Source organism: Coloeus monedula, assembly GCF_965178545.1.
Source record: "Coloeus monedula genome assembly, chromosome: 4".
NCBI classification, from domain to species: domain Eukaryota; kingdom Metazoa; phylum Chordata; class Aves; order Passeriformes; family Corvidae; genus Coloeus; species Coloeus monedula.
Genome location: NC_138784.1, coordinates 7,311,110 through 7,328,786, shown reverse-complemented (window position 1 = coordinate 7,328,786; position 17,677 = coordinate 7,311,110). Strand labels below are relative to the sequence as shown.

The following is a 17,677-nucleotide window of genomic DNA, read 5'->3' as shown; positions in this document are numbered from 1 at the left end:
GCCACCACTCCTGTTGACACCTTTTGCCCCATGCCACAACCCTGTGTTGCACCTGTCAGTCACAGCTCCATTTGTCTCCAGGAGGGTGAATAAAGCAGAGGGGGAAGGAAGAAAGTGGGAGGACCTCTGCATTGATTAGAAATGTTTGGGGTGGGAAGGAGAGGGGGGGAAAGGAGGGAGAGAGAGAGAGAGAGATGGAGATAGATTAGAGGGTAACAAAACTGGAGAGGAAGATAAACAGAGCCAAAAAGAAAAATGTCCTTTGTTCATTTAAATGGCTCTCTGCTCCCAAGCCCTCTGCATGACTAATGCCACGCTGTGGTGTGTAAACCTCTTGGGCACATAACACAAACAAAGCATAACTCGGCCTGAACAAACAAAGGCCTAAGCAACAGTGATTGAATTCATCTTAAAACAACAAATCAATTCTTCCCTATTAATGCCCTAAATACCAGCGTAGGAGCACTGTCCTGTTGTAATAAACAGCCATGTGTTCAATTACCGTCTGTTTTCCCAACTACTGCTCTCTCCAGTAATTACACCATGCAATGCATTCTACATTGACATTATATTAATGTGCTGGGAGGAGAGATCTTAAATAAGAATTAAATCAAGGCTAAACATCTCAGAAAGCCTTACCAAGTCACACAACTGCTAACAGGGCATTCTCCAGCAGAAAGCACAGCCTGATTTTTCTCTTCATTCACTTTTCGCTTTCATCCTCTAGCTAAATAAATAAATTAAAACACAAGGTTGAAAGAGCTCTATTGCCCTAAAGACCAGGGCAGCATATCATTCATAAGCTCTCTAAAGTCCACTTCACCTGTACAAGAAAGCTCCCCAATCAGGAGCAACTCGTAAGTATCAGCTTACCTCACATCAGCCAAACAGCAGCAACAAAACCCCTTCAACAACAGACAGGTGACAACAAAGTGGAGCAAGAAAAACAAAAGCAGAAAACTTTACGGACTGAGACAAAAGCAGGAGAAAAGAAGTTTAAGAAAAGGTTTCTTACCCTTTTGCAGAACCGTCAAACAACTTCTATTGACTACTGAATAGCACACAGCAAACAGACCAAACAAAAGATATGATGAAAGACATATTTACCCGTGCAGGGCTCCTTCCCCCCACCTCAACCTTTCTTTCCTTTTCACGTACACCCACACTGCACCATTTGCATTGTGTTGTTAAATAACCAATAGCAACCCAGAGGAAACACTGGAAGGGTTTCTATGATGCTGTCGAGCACCAGACAGATGCTTAGCAGTGTCAGTATGTTCTTTACATTTGGGTTGTGCCAAGGTTTGAAATTAAAAATAAAATAGGAATAATAATACTGGGAGAGGAAGAGAAAGATGGCAGTGAGTTAGTGCATGGATGTACAGTAAACTTTTAAATCAATGGAATATCATCCTACCTGCTGGGTTTTACTTCAGCAATTTGAACTGTTACAGAAATAAATAAATAGAGCTTTTCATTTTGCTGTGTACTGGACTGCAAGAATTTTAATAGAAAGCGAAGCAGAATTCTGGGGTGTACCAACTGCAGATTTCTAGGCCCTCTAGAACAGACTCCGAGGTCTCTGGTACAAAGATAGGCCAAGTACATCTAATGCATGATAACCTTCCAAAATCTGCTCAAAAAAAAAATGCCCTAGGTGCTGCAAAACTTTGCCAACTTGAGGCTTCAGAAGGCAGAGAAATTTGCACATTTGGAGGAAATAAAATTTTGAAAGCTTTTCTGACTAATACTACAGATTGCCCTCAAAACCACAGTGTGTAACATTCAGATATATTTAAGTGTCTTTATAACAACTGTTCATTTGTCCTTCTCAGGTCATTAGACACAAAAACACCCCCAAAACCCTCACCAGGTTTTGAAACTCATTTTTGTTTGACTAGTTCGCATTTTTTCATTTTAGCTGCCAAACCAAGTCAGGGGAAAAGCTGTTTCCACCTGACCCAAAGTGTTTTATTTAATCATAATTGAAATGTTTTCATTTCTCTTTCAGATTAATCATCTTAAACATTTTCATTTCCAAACAAACATTTTGTCTAAAAATGTTGACTGTTCCAAATTTTCTACTATTTTTTGGCTAAAATTAACTTGTTGAATTGCTAAATGCTATCAGTCCTTAATTACTGTGTAACAGGTTTTAGGGTGCTTAGGGCAGAGAGTTCCCCCCAACTCTCCTTTATTTGGTTTTTGAGCACTTTTTGAATTCATACATAATAGGAATCATACACATATAGCACATTTTCTCCTGAGGCAATGCAGAAACCACAATACAATTAAACTGTATGAGAAGGAAAGATGCTGAAAAGAATTCTATCTTCCCAGTACAGCTTACGCACAATGCAGGAGATGTATACAGATGTGTAAAGCTGGCAACTCTCAAACCACCTTAAAAATGTCAGTGTTAAACAGACATGTATGTAATAAAAGTAAGCAACAGCTCCAAACTTAAGAGTGTTTTTACAAGGCTACTTCATTAGCTAAACAAGCAAGTGGGAGTTGCTGCAAATGTTGCTCCTTGCTGTACTAGAGGCTTTCCCTTGCTTCTGGTAAACAGAAGACACAAGACAGCCTTGTGAATAGCTCATGGCACAGACTGAGATCTAAAGCTAATCAGACAGGATGACAGGTCATCTTAATCAACTTCAACAGCCAATCCACATGCTCGTCCCAGCTCCTCACCTCTCCTTCCCCCATTGCTCTCTCGCTCATTTGGCTGTATTTCCCCCTTCCCCCTTCACTCACTTCCCACAAATTGTGCTGTTAAGAAAGAACGAAGGGAGCCCTTCAGGTCTCAGCATCCCGGGCGCAGGTGGTGGGGAAAACTTTGAAGTGTGCTCTCCACTAACTCTAGAGCTGGCCGTGCCTCCTCCATAAGCAGCTCTTATTAAAAAAAAGACCAAGCATCCACTAGAACAAAACCAAGCAGGCCTATTTAATTAGGGCAAATGCTTGATATCCACTTCTTCATGTTAAACCACACAGTCACACAAGCCTGGGAGGTCTGATTAATTTTAAAATGCATGATCGTGACAAGTGCCTCAGGGGTAAGAGAAAGGGGAAAAAAAATCGCACAAATCCTGCTAGCTCGACAAACAGGTTTCAGCTAAATGGTGTGTATGTTGCCCAGATTAAGATGTTACTATTCAGTAAGGGCTTGAACCTTTAATATGAGGGACAAGAGGCCTGAGAAACAGGTGGCTTGCTCTTCACTCTTGAATAAATGACATCCCCGAAAGCTGCGGCACATGAGCACACAGAAGGAGCTGGCACACTCCTCCATGTACATCTGGGTATTACAGTCTGGGGCAGAGGTTTCTCCAGCAGTTATCCAAGGACTGTAATGAAGGTCAGAAAGCTAATGGCTTTTCCAGGGGAGGGGGAAATGAAAAATAAAATAATAATAATAAAAAAATTTTAAAAGAACAAGAGCACACAAAAACCTGCAAACTGATCTAGGTGGAATACAACAGGGGAAACACACAGTAAAGTGATGTGGGGGCAAAAGTGACAGCAAGTTTTGAAAACCCCTACTGATATGAATCACAGTTGGTGAGGAGTCTGGCTACCTGGGGAATAAAGGGCAGACAGGAGAACAAAAAATTATTTTTGCCTTACTGAACCACTTTTATGTTGTGTTGTTAAAGATGGGACGTGAAAAGAGAAAGCATTTTGCTTTGGCTCCTGCTTGTTCAGTATTATAGAGTGAACATAACCTAGAAAGAAATTTTAATTGCAGAGATTCATCAGAGAAGACTTTCATTCTGAACAGGGGAGGGGGAGAGGGATTGCATCTTCTCTCCAAAAGCACAAGTTTTCTGTATCTCACTTGACCATAATGCTTTCTTCTATATTTAAGATGCTGTATCAGCACCTCAGATGCCTTTATCAAAAGGAAGAAGAAAAACCCAAAAGCTAAAAACCTTTGAGGATGTAAGAAGAGAAAGTTGGAAGGGAATCTAAGCAAATTTTGAAAACATCCATTGAAATAAACCGTGACTATCAGGCTAAACTGTTGGGAAGGAAAACACTTAAACACTGAAGGCAACAAATGAATAAACTTCACTTTGAGCAAGTCAGAGCTGGCAAGGCTTCAAACCAGGCTACCTCTGTTCTAGAGTTAAAGCACTTGTTAATAAAGATTTAAGCTACAGTATTTAACAGGGCCTTCTCTTCACATAGGCCTCTTTCACAAACCTAATCCTTCAAATGTTGTAATTGGTTTTTTTTGTATCAGCAGTATATGAAGGCATATTTCCATATGGCAGGGTCTTTGAAAGAAGCACATGGAAGTTTGATGCTGGCCTGCTCTACAAGAAAAGACACATTTTCTGGTGACAGACTGCAGAGATGAACATGGAACCACAAGGCACCTGAAGCTTCCTTCCACAGCAGCAGGAGTGTACGAACAAAACTTGAAAGTACTCAACTGCAAAGTACCCTTGTTTGTCCTTCAGTGGAAAAGCATTACAAAGCCTCTTCAACATGTACTCTGTCAAAGGGGCAGTGAAGAACCAAATAAAAGAATTTTAAACCTCAACCAATTACAGTATCCTTAGGCCTTTCCCGAATCCGTGCACTTTATTTCTTCCCATCTCATCAGATGTGATTTAAAAACAAGAGTCTGCATTTCAAAGGCCACCCTTCTTGTGCCCCTGAATGGCCCGTGCTGGAATTTGTAGCTTAAAAAGAGGGAGACCTCTTGATTTTTTTTACAAGATTTGCTGATTAAAAGTTTGATAATGTTAGGAGGTACTTCAACTACAGAGCCTGAATTCAGTATGGCTCACTTTTATAGGTTACAGAACTGCTTGAACAACAGTCATTTAAATTACCACATTAACAGGTGTTGTGATTTATGATGTAAACTTAAACATCAAATACAAATAGCCTTTGGGGGATGTTCAGAAGACAAAAATCATGCCCAAGAGGCTCTTCTCATTCCTTTTTTCACGACAAGTAATTACTTATAGTATTGCTGCCTACTATAATACATGAAGATCTAGTACTCACATTGCCTGTTAAAGCTCTGCAAACACATGTATTCCCTTCTTACTGAACAGCTGAGATTAACTGCTCCCCCTCCGAAGACCAAAGGACTGTAAGATCAAAATTTTGGAGCAGGAAAAATATGAAGCACAATAAATGAATAATTTGTGTGTGTGTGTTCATATATATTTATGTCTAAATACATATAATATATTTTATACATATGTGTGTGGGTAGGTATGTATATTTGTGTACGTGACTTCACAGAAAATTCAAAGTACTCGTTTAAACAACCCAACTGAACTGAGTTTCAGAGGTCCTTACCAAGGAAGAATAAGCCATGCAGATGAATGCCTGTACCCGCACAAGCTCATGTGTTCAGTCTCTGTTGTCAGATAGCTGTTCATATGATCCTTCTTTATACAGAACTCCTACTAATTCCATACAACAACACAGATCTGGCCTCAGAAGACCCACTGATAAGGTTTTAAAGACGAACAGATACATAACCTGTTACAAATATATACTGCCAAAATGGAAAAAGAAGATTGATTCTTAATGAAAATTAGGAGATGTAAAGAATCAAAGAGTACTCCAGCTTACTCTAAAAATAGGAAGGAATTTACTTGTTTGCCTCTTTCTTTTCCAGAAGCCAAGCCATACATTTAGGGGAAAGGCTACAGAGATTTCAGAGATTTAATTTTCCACAAGCACAGGCCATAAATTAAAATACAGCAATCCAATCCCATTAATAGTGCAAGGAAAAGCTAAGTGGTTGCTTTGGTCTTTTCTTTCACAAACTTGTGTCAAGCTCAGTGACTTCAAAGAGATTTCCATTTCATTTCTACAAATGAGGAGAACAGACAGACAGAGAGTCTCTGCCATCCTCTGATGCCTGAAGAAAACAGAAGAAAAACATGCCTGTATCTCATTCTCCTAATGATTTTAGCTGCAAAAGGAATCGCATGGTCGGCAGACGACCCTCGGGGCAAGGGCTTGAGGTCTGCCACAGTGTATAAGGCTTCTCCAAACCCACTCCATTATCTTCATTATTGTATACCAGGAATAAAAAGGGACTGACTCCTCTTCTGAAGCTCAAGTTAGAAAGGACAGAATGTTTCATGTAAAATAACATTGTGTGACTTCAGTAATAGGTTTATGCCTTTGGGGGCCTAATACTAAAGCTGCATATAAGGATTTTCCACAGAATTTGAGAGAAGAAAAATGAGCACTGTATTAGTAATGAGTAAAATTCCACAAGTTTTAGATTCACTGAAACACTTACATCTCTGTGTCAGCATGACTCATTGTCAATCACATACTTTCATCCAGCAACAGGAAAATGGCAAAATTGGGGAGGGGGAGGGGGAGGGGGGGTAAATCATGGAGCTTTAGAGCTAAGTATAAACCCCTATAAAAACAACCTCTCCACCTCCCCCCTCCCCCGCCCCCCCAATATCTAAGGAGGAAAAGGAAGTGATGAGCTTTTGGAAAATTAGGTAGCATGGATTCCTACAGGGCACATTCACCAAGAGCATATATACAACAAATCTACATGAAAACCATTTATATGAAGAGTGATGCTTCCCTTATCAGCTCATGTGTGAGTACAGGGATGTGTTTACATATGTGCATATGTACATGTGTGCATTGGTGCACTCTGAGCCGTATGTTTAAAATGTAAAAATTCTTGTCCTTTACTGACAAATTTTACTAAGTTTTATTTTCTAACAAACATAATTTAAGAATACCTCTTACCTTGTATCTATAAATTTTCTTAGAAACAGTCAAACCTGTTATCAATATTTTGGAATATCTCACTTGTCCTTAAAGCCCATTTCAGAAAAGAGAAGCCCTTTCCCTGCCTGATAGGAGGTTTAAATTGAGACCTAAAGCTGTCTATCCAGCCCTTCTCTTTTTTCTGATTTTGAAGAAACAGGCCATTTGAGAGAATGCTTCAAAAGCACGTTTCCCACAGTAATTCAGAAGACTATTTCAAACAATAAAAAGAGAGCAAACACAGCCCATTGTACAAGTTAAATAATATATAAACTTTTGAGTACATAGAGAAATGGGAATCTGGCTCATATCTGGTCTTTGGAAGATTCACAGGAAATTGATTTAATTAAACCTCAACTACTGGTGCAAATGTTTCCCTTTCTTCCCAAAGGGAAATAAAGTATTATATTATTCTTGTTGACATAATGCAGCAAAGCTTAACCAAGATTCTTGATCTCCATCTCACAAAGGTTTACAAACTAGCAAGACTAAAAATCATTACTGAAATATGCATTTATCACAAATTGCTGCATTTTTACCTACATGTACTATCAAAGATTCCCACTTGTAACATCTTATTCACAGGGAAATTCATTAATATGCTAATTACCTGACTAGCAACCAGTGATGACTGACAATTTTACTTTAGCACTACATGAAGAAGACATGACAATAATTTTCTGCTGGAGTTCAAGCAGAGAAGACACTGTATTGCATCAGTATATAACTCATTTAGGGAAAAAGACTTGCATTTGTCGAGGACCTTTAAGAACAGTCTTGCCATCTGCACCCAGAAATATATATTTTTTAATTAGCCACTCTAAAAACAACCATGTTGGCTGAAGGGAAGGGGGAGGGAGGCTTGTCAAAATGATGTATTTGTCCCTCACTACCTTTCAATGCTCTTATGCAAGTCTAATTTTCTTCCTAGCCAGCTCACCTCTCTGGCCTCCTTTTGTTTCATGTCCCATTTCCCATTCTCTTCTAACTTCTGAACTTTTGTTAGTTCGCTTTTAAGGAGAAAGGGAAAAAAAGCTCAACTCTTTCCTATTCATTTTTTCCTGGATGGGGAGTAAGCAGAGACATGAATATGGCACCCTCATAATGATTTAACTAGGTCTTAATGAAATTTTCATCACAACCTGCTGTTCAATTTAATGGCCTTTGAAAGACAATAGAACAATGGCTAGAGGGAAGAAAAGATTTTTTGTTGCATGCATTTGCAAAGCCCAACATTCAGTTGCTCCCCCTCCTCTCTCTCCCAATCTCTTCACAAAGCTGTAGATCTTTTGTTTGTACTGTATATTTTCATTTTAGTAGAGCTGAGATAATGCACAAGCTCTGTAACCATTCTCATGTCTATCTGTGGCCTTTCCTTAATGCAGTTTGTGCAGCTTGTACAACCTCATACTCAACAGAGTATTTATACATTGCCCAGAACTCGCTGTTCTTTCCTCTCTCAGATAAAAGCCTGGTCTCCTTCCCACCCATTCCCCCCCAATCTTTTCCATCCAAAGGCACCATGTATGTTATGGCACTGACCATTATGTCAACCTAAAAACAAAAGAAATCCTGTAAGTAATATTAAAAAAAATGCTTAGACAAGTAATTTGTTTCCCAGCAGATCCTTACTGCATACTCCAGTCAAGAAAAGCCTAATTTAAAATCCTGTCATGCCTGTGTATGAGCCAGCATGTTTGTATCCATACTTTCATTCCAGTATGCAGGTTGTCCTAAGATTTTCTTGTAGGTGCTGTCACTTCATGCTTCAGCACTGAGATTGGCCCTGAGAGCCCTGCTTTAAAGCATTTGAAATAGATTTGCACAACAGGATAGGTGAGTGTAAATGAAAATAGTGTCTCATTACTGTGCACTAGGAAACAAGGCTCAGTATGTTCATACAATCGGCTCGCAGTGCCCCGAAAAGGCAGCTGTAAGTAGGCATGTGGATATCTATGGAGAACATGATGAGAACTTCATCTTCCAGTGAGGACTTTGACTCTGCCCCAAACAGGCAAAAACTAAAAATCTTCATCTTTCATCTTAGTCTCAGACCACAGAGCACAAGTGCTATCACCACCAACGGGAGAGAGGGTCTCAAAAAGACACCAGTCCTCCAGAAATGAATCCTATAAGCCAAAGCTGAAACTTGCTGGCCACACATGATGCAGGGAACACACACATTCTCTCTGTCTGTACAGCACCTGCACTACAGATAAACAGAGGATAATGTGTCCCACACAAAAGCTTTCATGAATTCCCAATTTAACTTCTTACCTTTCAAATAATGATGTGAACACTAGATCATGTCACAAAAACATTGATATTGATGATAATATTTCTTTCAGCTCTAGGAATGGAGAGAGGGGAGTAGTGGTGTAAAAGCCCCCAGGTGATTAAAAGTAGCTCAATGCAGGCATACTGAGGAGATTGCAACTGTAACAAAGAGACCTCTAGACTCTCCTTTTTGGGAAAAGCTAAAAATGTTAGCTATGATGGGACACTGACAAAATCTACCTCTAATGTAGACAAGAACGGTAACATCTTAAATTCTGCTAACCAGGAAAAGCAAACAGAGCAGAAAATGGCAAGATTAAAAAGTATATGTATCCAAAGGATCTGCAGAAAAGAAAAGAACAGAGAAAATTTTGGCCAGTTTCCCAGGCCTTACCTTCTGGCTCGTTTTTGATGAGCTCTTCCATTTTCCTTTGCTTCAGGGTGTCCACGACATCCGCGAGGCTCCCCTTGCGCCTCTCTGGGGTTCCCAGGGCTGTGCTGGACAAGGACTCTCCACTCTGACGCCCACCTTCTTCTGCCTTCAAGGGTGAGGTAGATGAGTTGTGCGGGGCAAATGAAGACATCACTTTATTGCCATCAACTTCCTGAAAGGGGAGGAAAACAAGATGAAACATTTCTTTCTTTTCTTAAAGAAGGGGGAAAAAAAAAAGACGGAAAGAAAGAAAGAACAATCCTTTGTTCTTTGAGTTCATTGCTATTTGTTCTTCTGTTGAAACCTTTAAAAAAGGCATGCAATGCTTCAAAAGCACCCAGAACAAAGCCTATCCATAAAGCATAAACCAAGATTACAGGCTGGAAGGAACAAAGATCAGCTTGCAAGAGAGAAACATAAAATACAGTTTTTCCCTAATTGAGAAGAAGTGTTGTTCTCATAGGTTTCCTAATAACAATGGTATTGATTACCTTTAATTGTTTGTTCTTTTACAGCTCTCTTCCTAAAAAAACCTTCAATTTTTACAAGGACCATTAATTTCCTGACTTTATAAAGTGCTTAATGCCTTGATCGGCTAGTTGTTGTAAGAAATAAAATAGTAACCAAACATTAAATGTCCTTCACCATATGACATATTTTTACTCACAGTTCAAGCATTTCTCCCATCTATAAAGGATGAAGCAATTGCTTTCTGTTTTCTAATTCTATTCTCTTCTGTCTTAAACCTTCACTTCTTGTAGAAATAGTATTTTTCACAAAGGTGGTCCTAATGACTTTCCCTGGCAGCACAATGGCAAAGCTCCGTGACTTCCTGGAACACGCACACAACCCTCCTCACGTGAGAGTCCACAGAGGTCTACTCATTAATTTTAATGGAAAGCAAAACTGGTTCCAGCATCTTCAGACTTGCCTTCATTAACGTGAGAGCCTTCTCCTCCACATCTCCTCCAACATAAAGCAACGTTCTCTGCACAAATTCCTTCTCCTTTCATGTTTGTTATACTCTACCCTTTTGTACACATCTCCCAAACCCATTTTTTCCTCTGCTAATATATGCCATCTGTACCTGAAAAACTTAGGTCAATGTCTCCAAACAAAGCTTGCTGCAGAGTAATACACTGCATAAAATACAATGCTGTAAACATGCATAGTTTTTATTTTGATGTGATTTTCCAGGATTTTTTTTCACTGTCCTATTACCTTACATTTTTGTACTTCAGCTGTTTAATGAATATTATTTCTTTAAAAAGCCACTGGATCATCTTGTGATGTGAGTTACAGACTTGGTTAAAAAAGTCTTAATTTTTAAATTGTTTTCATTTTTTCATTTCATTTCAGAGGGTATGACGGTGATACATATATCTATAAATATGCACACACATTGTTTTTAATTATTTGTGTTATAATTTTCTTTTTTTTTTTGAGTAATTTTGATGTCTCTGCTCTAATAAACCACAGTACTTCAGAAAAAAAGATATACTTTTATAAATAGAACATAAATTGCTAAAAATTATTTCAATAAAATTTGACTAAAGCTACATGGAAGGCATGCAATAAAGGAAATATATTTGTTTCTACAGGCTACTTTGTTGTGGCAAAAAGACTACCTATGGTTAAGAAAACTTTTAATGCAAACAGTTTTGAGCAGCTTGAATGTGTTATACTAGTGAATAAATTCCCTAACAGAATCGGATTTAACTGAGATTACAATCTGGGCCATCATATGCCCCAAAAACCAAACCCGGTGATGTTAATGACAGACTTTCTACTGACGTCAATGAGCTTTTGACCAAGCCCTAAAAAATTTTCCGACTCCAATAAACAGAAATGCTCCTTTTCTTTTTCTTGCAACTCCCTCCATTTCTGTTCTGCAGTTGGAAAATTCCTAGTTGCTAACACTGGACTACCAAACTTAGCTGAACCGAAATGCAATTTTTTTCCCATATAAAGACTTGAATAAACTGATTTTTTAACACCAATCCAAACAAGCAAAATGGTTAACTTCAGCATCAGTTCAGATTTTATCTAAAATTCTAAACCATTATCACCAAGTGGCAATTTTTTTCCTACACACAAGGCTAAAAGAGGAAATATCTTGAAAGCTGCTTTCTTATTCACACTTTGAAACAGATAAGCCAAATATCATCCTTAGTTACAGTTCTTAAATCTACCTATGCCATCAGTTACGTACAGAACAGCGTGTTTCTTCATTTTACCAGGAACTAGTTTCTTGTTTTAATCCAAAGCAGGTCCCAAAGACTTTCACTCCTGTTTCTGTGTGTCACATATTGATCACAGACAAAAAGTACTTGTGAAAGTTGCCTAAACCTCAGGTATCACCCCTGCTGTTTTCATGTACATTTGGGGTATATGCAAGTGGGGTTTTTTATGTACAAATATATTCTGAGTATAAAACCAGTTTGTTATAAGAGAAGAAGCATAAGAACCCAAGATTGAATGATTATGTAAAGTAATAACAGAGATATCCTCCTACTACAATGTTGGCTAAAAGCATTTATAATACCACAGTTAGGAAGACTTCATAGCTGAATAAAAAAGGAAAGGGAAGTGTTTTTTAAAATGGCAAATTATATACTAAAATATACAATCAAGAAACCATCCCCGTAAAAGAAGTTTCCTTAGACCACTCTGGTTAGGTGTGCATGTATGCAGTGTTTGCATATCACATACATGGCTATTTATACACTTCTGGGATTTAAGACACTCAATCAAAACACATATACAGTAGGGGAACAGCTGCAATCACATCTCAGTGGGCTAAATTACAGTACACCAGTGAATTATTCATTCAGAAAGATCTGTAGCAATCACACATCCATTGCGTGATTTGCAATCCAAGAGGAATCCTCTCCTTTCTGTACTGGTGGATGACAGCACACCCCAGCTTCTGCTGCTGATGACACTTCAACATGTATCCTCCAGCATACTAGCTCCAGAATCTGCTTTCTCACAAGCCCAGGATCTTTTTATTCTGTCATTCACAAAAACAATGCGAAACATGCAACAGTTATCTTGGCTTTCAGTCCATGTCCCTCTCTTTTACTTTATTCTTTCTTATGCCATTACTGGGAGAAGTGAAAAAGCTCCCAGTGGGTCTGGATTTTTACTTGTAGCATGTAAAAGGAAAGGATACTTCCACCACATTAAACCTGCTTGTGTCAATGGTTGCATAAAGCTGAGAAACTTCTAGTAAAGAAAATCCTTTGATACTGCATACAAGAGTTTAACTATCCCCCTGAAAACACTCAGAGAAATCCTTAATGGCAAGAAAGATATGTCAGCGACAGTCTAAAATTAATCCCCTGAGAAGAACTTCCCTCCCAACAAGTGAGATTTAGCAGGTTCTTTTTTTAAAAGGACAAATCGACATGACTTTCTTCAGTTTAACTGAGAGAAAAGCAACAACACTGTAATGTGGTATTAAGGAACATCAATATCTACTACTGATGTTTTAAAATTAAGTCCATCAAGCCACACACAAGACCCACCTCTCAGCCACCAAACAGTGGACAAACACTCTTTTCCTAGAGAACAGCCTCTCTCAGCTGCGTAACCATTTCACCTGTTCAAGCTTGATTACATTCCAGCCTCCAGCACTGTTAATCCTGGTAACACTTTTATGCAGTCAGCAGCTGCTTGGTGGATGGGGCTCTATTGTTCATCTGCGTTGTGAATTGCTCTGCTAATGTGTGCTGGCCCAACATTCCCTCCAACTCTGAGCTGGGATAGTACTCACCAACACCTGATGCTGCTGATTCTTGCTTTTCCCACTTCAGAAAGGCAGACAAGGACCTACACAGATCTTGCTGAAGCAAACACTAGGCCCTTCTTTCCCCCCCAGCAACAGCAACAAAAAATGGGACCGGTGCACATTACGTGTCTTCTGCTTCTGTTCCAAGCTAGAATCCACAGGAAGACTTGTTCATTTACAAGAAAGTTGCCTTGATATTGCCAAACAGCTTTCCACCTATGGAGGAAATACCTCTTCCAAGGTTTAATGATAAAACAGGCTTCTGCCCTTTCAGGATGAGGTCAATAATCTTCCTTTGTTAATCTTGGGCAAGCTTTACTTAATCTAGCCCCCTTGTCACCTTTGTGATTGACAGGAAAAGTCACGTCACTGGACAATGGACTTGTCCTCACTGAGCAATATATTTTTTAAAGATTACACAATGTTACCCTTGCTCTCATAAAAAGTGCAAACATTGTGCTGTTAAAAGAAACTCTTCATTCCAGCTGTATCTTTCAAATTGTCTCTCTCTGTTTCCAGGGTCCAAGGGAGGCCTATTTCAGTTCTTCAGAGAAACATTTAAAGGCTTAATGAAAAGAAACAGGTTGTACTTGGTGAGATTTCCAAAATATCTCTTAGTGCTCTAAATAGATCTCATCTACTCCTTCCTCATCTAGAGATGCACATTACTCCTGTCTGCAATTAAACTCAGACAGAAAACTCTGCTTCTGTGACATTAAAATTTTGTCCCAAACCAACCAAGAATCGAAGCAGAAGAAAACTGAGAACTAAGTCTGAAACTGTTAATTACCACCATATGGTATGCATGAAGTCTGCATCTGCAGGGAAAAAAAAAAAGAAAGATATAATGAGAATCAAGCTGCTGGTTTTGCAGCCAAAAACACCTGGAATAAAATACCTGTGTCTTTAAAACAAGCATAGATACTGTCTGATTTTAAGAAGCCTGCGATCCTAAAAGCAACCAAAAAGGTTCTTTTTTTCAAAGCTGGAATTTTGCCCATAGTTCACTCTTTTAGAATGTGTAAGGAAGACCAAAGGCAGGGTTTTTTTCTCTGTTTTCTACATTAGACATGTAGGCCCATCTATTTTATAGTCTCCATAGTGACCAGGAGGCTGGTAACAGTATGACATAAGAGATAATCAGAAAACAGAATACTTCACACTTCTGAAGACAAATGACTCTCCAGCAATTTAGTACTGTTTCCTATTTTTTAAAATTTATTTTCCCTAACAATATTTTAGGAAATGAGTATCTATGTGTAAGATTTAACAGCAAAGCTACTTCAAGTGAGAATCTGGAAGCTGTAGAAACACTTCCATTGCCCACAGGAGGCCCACCAGCAATTATGAGAAAACTCAACTTGACGTTTCCAGTACTTGTTAAGGTTTAAAAGAAACAAAACAGACACAAAATACTCACAAAGCAAGAATGATCTTTAATTTTTTCTTAACCTTCCATTTACAATCTTTGCCTTAATTAATGTCATTAACTTACTTCAGGAGCCTAAGTGCCATCACCTTTCAATGGGAATCATATTTTCAAACCACTTAAGTGATTTGGAAAACTCTCTCCTTCTACATTCTGTGTCACAGGGGCTGCAGAGAATGTATTGCCACAAACCTGACTGGTTTATGGTGGCTGTCAACCTGGCACCTTCAGGAAGATCAAACACATAAGGCTTCCCAGTGAACACTGTGTTTCTCACGTTACAATTTCCTTCCATCTATCTTATATTTAAATAGGTCTTTTATCTGTAAGTCTCCATGTAGTAAAGTTGCTCATCAGTGGTGGCAAAGAATGATCCCAAGGAGATTTAAAAGGAAACAGTGGAGGATACAGTAAGCCAACAGGAGACTGTATAGAAGGTCATAGAAGGGAAAAGCAGGTGGAAGAGGATAAATACATCATTAGGAAGTAAGAACTGACACATAACCCAAAGAGGGATATGTGTGGGGAAGGGCATCATATAAATAAACCTGGAAAGATGTACATCCAAAGGCTACAGGTCTGCAATTAGATCTATGCAAACCAACCACTATCCTTATACCGATTCTTTATTTTTCTAGGACTGGTTTTAATGATTACAAGGAAATGAAATGAGAGTGAATAAGTTAGTGAATGGATCAGAAGAGTCAGCTGAAGGAGCCATTGTGGCAGAGAGCTAAGAATTTTACCTGAATTAGGTGAACTAAACACAGTGAATAGAGAGGCACATTTTTTTTCTTTTTACTGTGACCATGCTACCATCAAGAGAAATACATTCAAATCAAATACTGATTTGGCTTTACTGACACTATGTATTTTTGTATGACATAACATAACATGTATTTTGTATGACATAACACTATGTATTATTGTACTGACACTATATATGGAGTTCCATGACCCATATCTTGGAGGTACTACCAATTATTAGACTTACAGAATCCTGACAACATCTTGTTCTCCCTCTAAAACGTTAAAATTTCGCTTGGTAATGGAAATTTATTTATTTTTAGCAATTACTACTAGCTCTTGTCCTTCAGGTTGTATTTATTTGACACCAAGTGCTGTATCTAATTAATAACCTTTTTTTGATGAAGCAGAGATACATTGGCAGAGATTTCAGTGGGAAGACTAACAGGTACTTCCAGTGCTTGATATCCATGAACCTGGCTGAAAATGGTTCAAAGCTCAAAAAGACAACCATCTGCTACAGGAACTCTGCTACATCAGACACTTCCCTTTCCTCTACCTTTTTTCCTCCATATGTAAACTGAGACAGTAATAAATATTTCCTGCAGCTTGGGGCATTTTAGATAATTGATATAAAAAGCCTAGAGATTATTGGCCAAAAGCCTCACAGCAGTTGTGTTTTCATTTTTATTGATGCAATAAATACTGAGCCCTTATATTACTCTTACATTACCCCATGGGGCACTACAGCCCAATCACTTGAAACCGGAAATTGGGAATTCTCTCATATATCAAATGCCACCCCACAATATCTGACAGGAACACTGAAATGTACCTTGATTTTTTCCAAATACCACGATACTCAAACTGCTGCCAAAACTGCATGAGCAAGAGACAATTTCAAACATTTCCAAGGTTTAGAGATGAGTTGCAAGAAACTGTTTGGTTGCATTCACACAAAAGGAATAACTTAAAATACGTTTTGCACTGATTTCTAACTTTATCCTTTGAGATTTAGAGAGCATAGGAACAGATTTTTCATGGATTTAAGTATCTACAGATAGAAGGAGGTGCCCAGTGGGATTTCTGAAAATGCACAATAACAGATATATTCACTTAATTCTCACTGACTTCATTACAGGTGTCTGAAAATAAAGAGGTGGAACCAGCACAGTGTGACTGGGTGACTCTCTGTGCCTCTTCACCAGACCATTATCAGACTATCTCTAGCACAGAGCACAATCTGATAACCAATGCTTTAAGACAAACATTCTCCTCTGGCTGTTCTGCATTCCAGCCCATCCCCAAACATACAGCACAAGTTCAGTATTTCTTACTGCTTATCCCATCATTTTTACTTGATTTATTAAAAAGCAAAGAATTACATGCAAATTGTGGATCTGTTTGTAGTAAAAATATATGAGAAAATGTTGTGAGTGAAATTTTAGAACTTTTTTATATTGAATGTCAAGCATGGGGTTTTTTAAATTATTTTCTTCTGTGGTCTATATTTAGATTTTATTTTTAGCCCACCTCTTTGTCCCATTTCTTGCAATGAAGTGTTCCCCCACATATAAAATAATTTGCAAATCTTTAGATACTAAATACAGTAAAATTGTAACAACTGCTTTGTAATGGGTAAATGTGGTGACATGATTCCTGACACCCATACACAGACCAGATCTCTCCTACTGCTGCTTTCTCCAGCTAAACTCATTTTAAGAAAATAACGCAATATAGGATTACATCTATTTGCTCTCAAAACACTTAACAAACAAAACTGGCATTCTGAGAACTCCTAATATGTTAGCTATAACCTGCAAAAACAAAGAACATGTTGTACTATAAGAGCCTTGTTATCTTTGTGCTAGTAATCTTCATGCTTAAAAATAATAAATAAAGCTCTGCAAAAGCACTTTTAAGACTTTTATGAGCTCTTCCCTGAGGGACTAAAGATCACCCGTAAGACCTTGCTAAACAAAAAATAAGACTGCTTATCAAAACAGCTTGGTAGAGGCTTCAGCATACATTAAATCCTTCTAATAGTTTGGAAATCATGCAGTATAAAACGATTATCTTTGTAAAAATACAAGCTTACTAACCAGATACAACAACTCTGGCTTGCGAGTGTAATAAAACCTATGTTGAGTGTCAAAGCCAGTTTGATCACCAGCTTTGTTACTATGAAACAAACCCATTGTCTGTGCTAATTCCT

General features: G+C 38.4%; 1 protein-coding gene across 5 annotated transcripts in view; it reads right to left on the bottom strand.

Annotated features, from left to right (window-relative positions):
• The window catches only part of SOX5 (SRY-box transcription factor 5), a gene marked incomplete at its 3' end in the record, with an annotated part of 288,287 nt that overhangs the window by 204,018 nt on the left and 66,592 nt on the right, over window positions 1-17,677 (bottom strand). For all 5 annotated transcript variants that reach the window (XM_082280572.1, XM_082280570.1, XM_082280571.1 and 2 more), the window contains exon 3: window positions 9,455-9,665. In XM_082280572.1, the coding sequence (XP_082136698.1) occupies window positions 9,455-9,665 (211 nt within the window). The remainder of the gene's footprint in view (window positions 1-9,454; window positions 9,666-17,677) is intronic.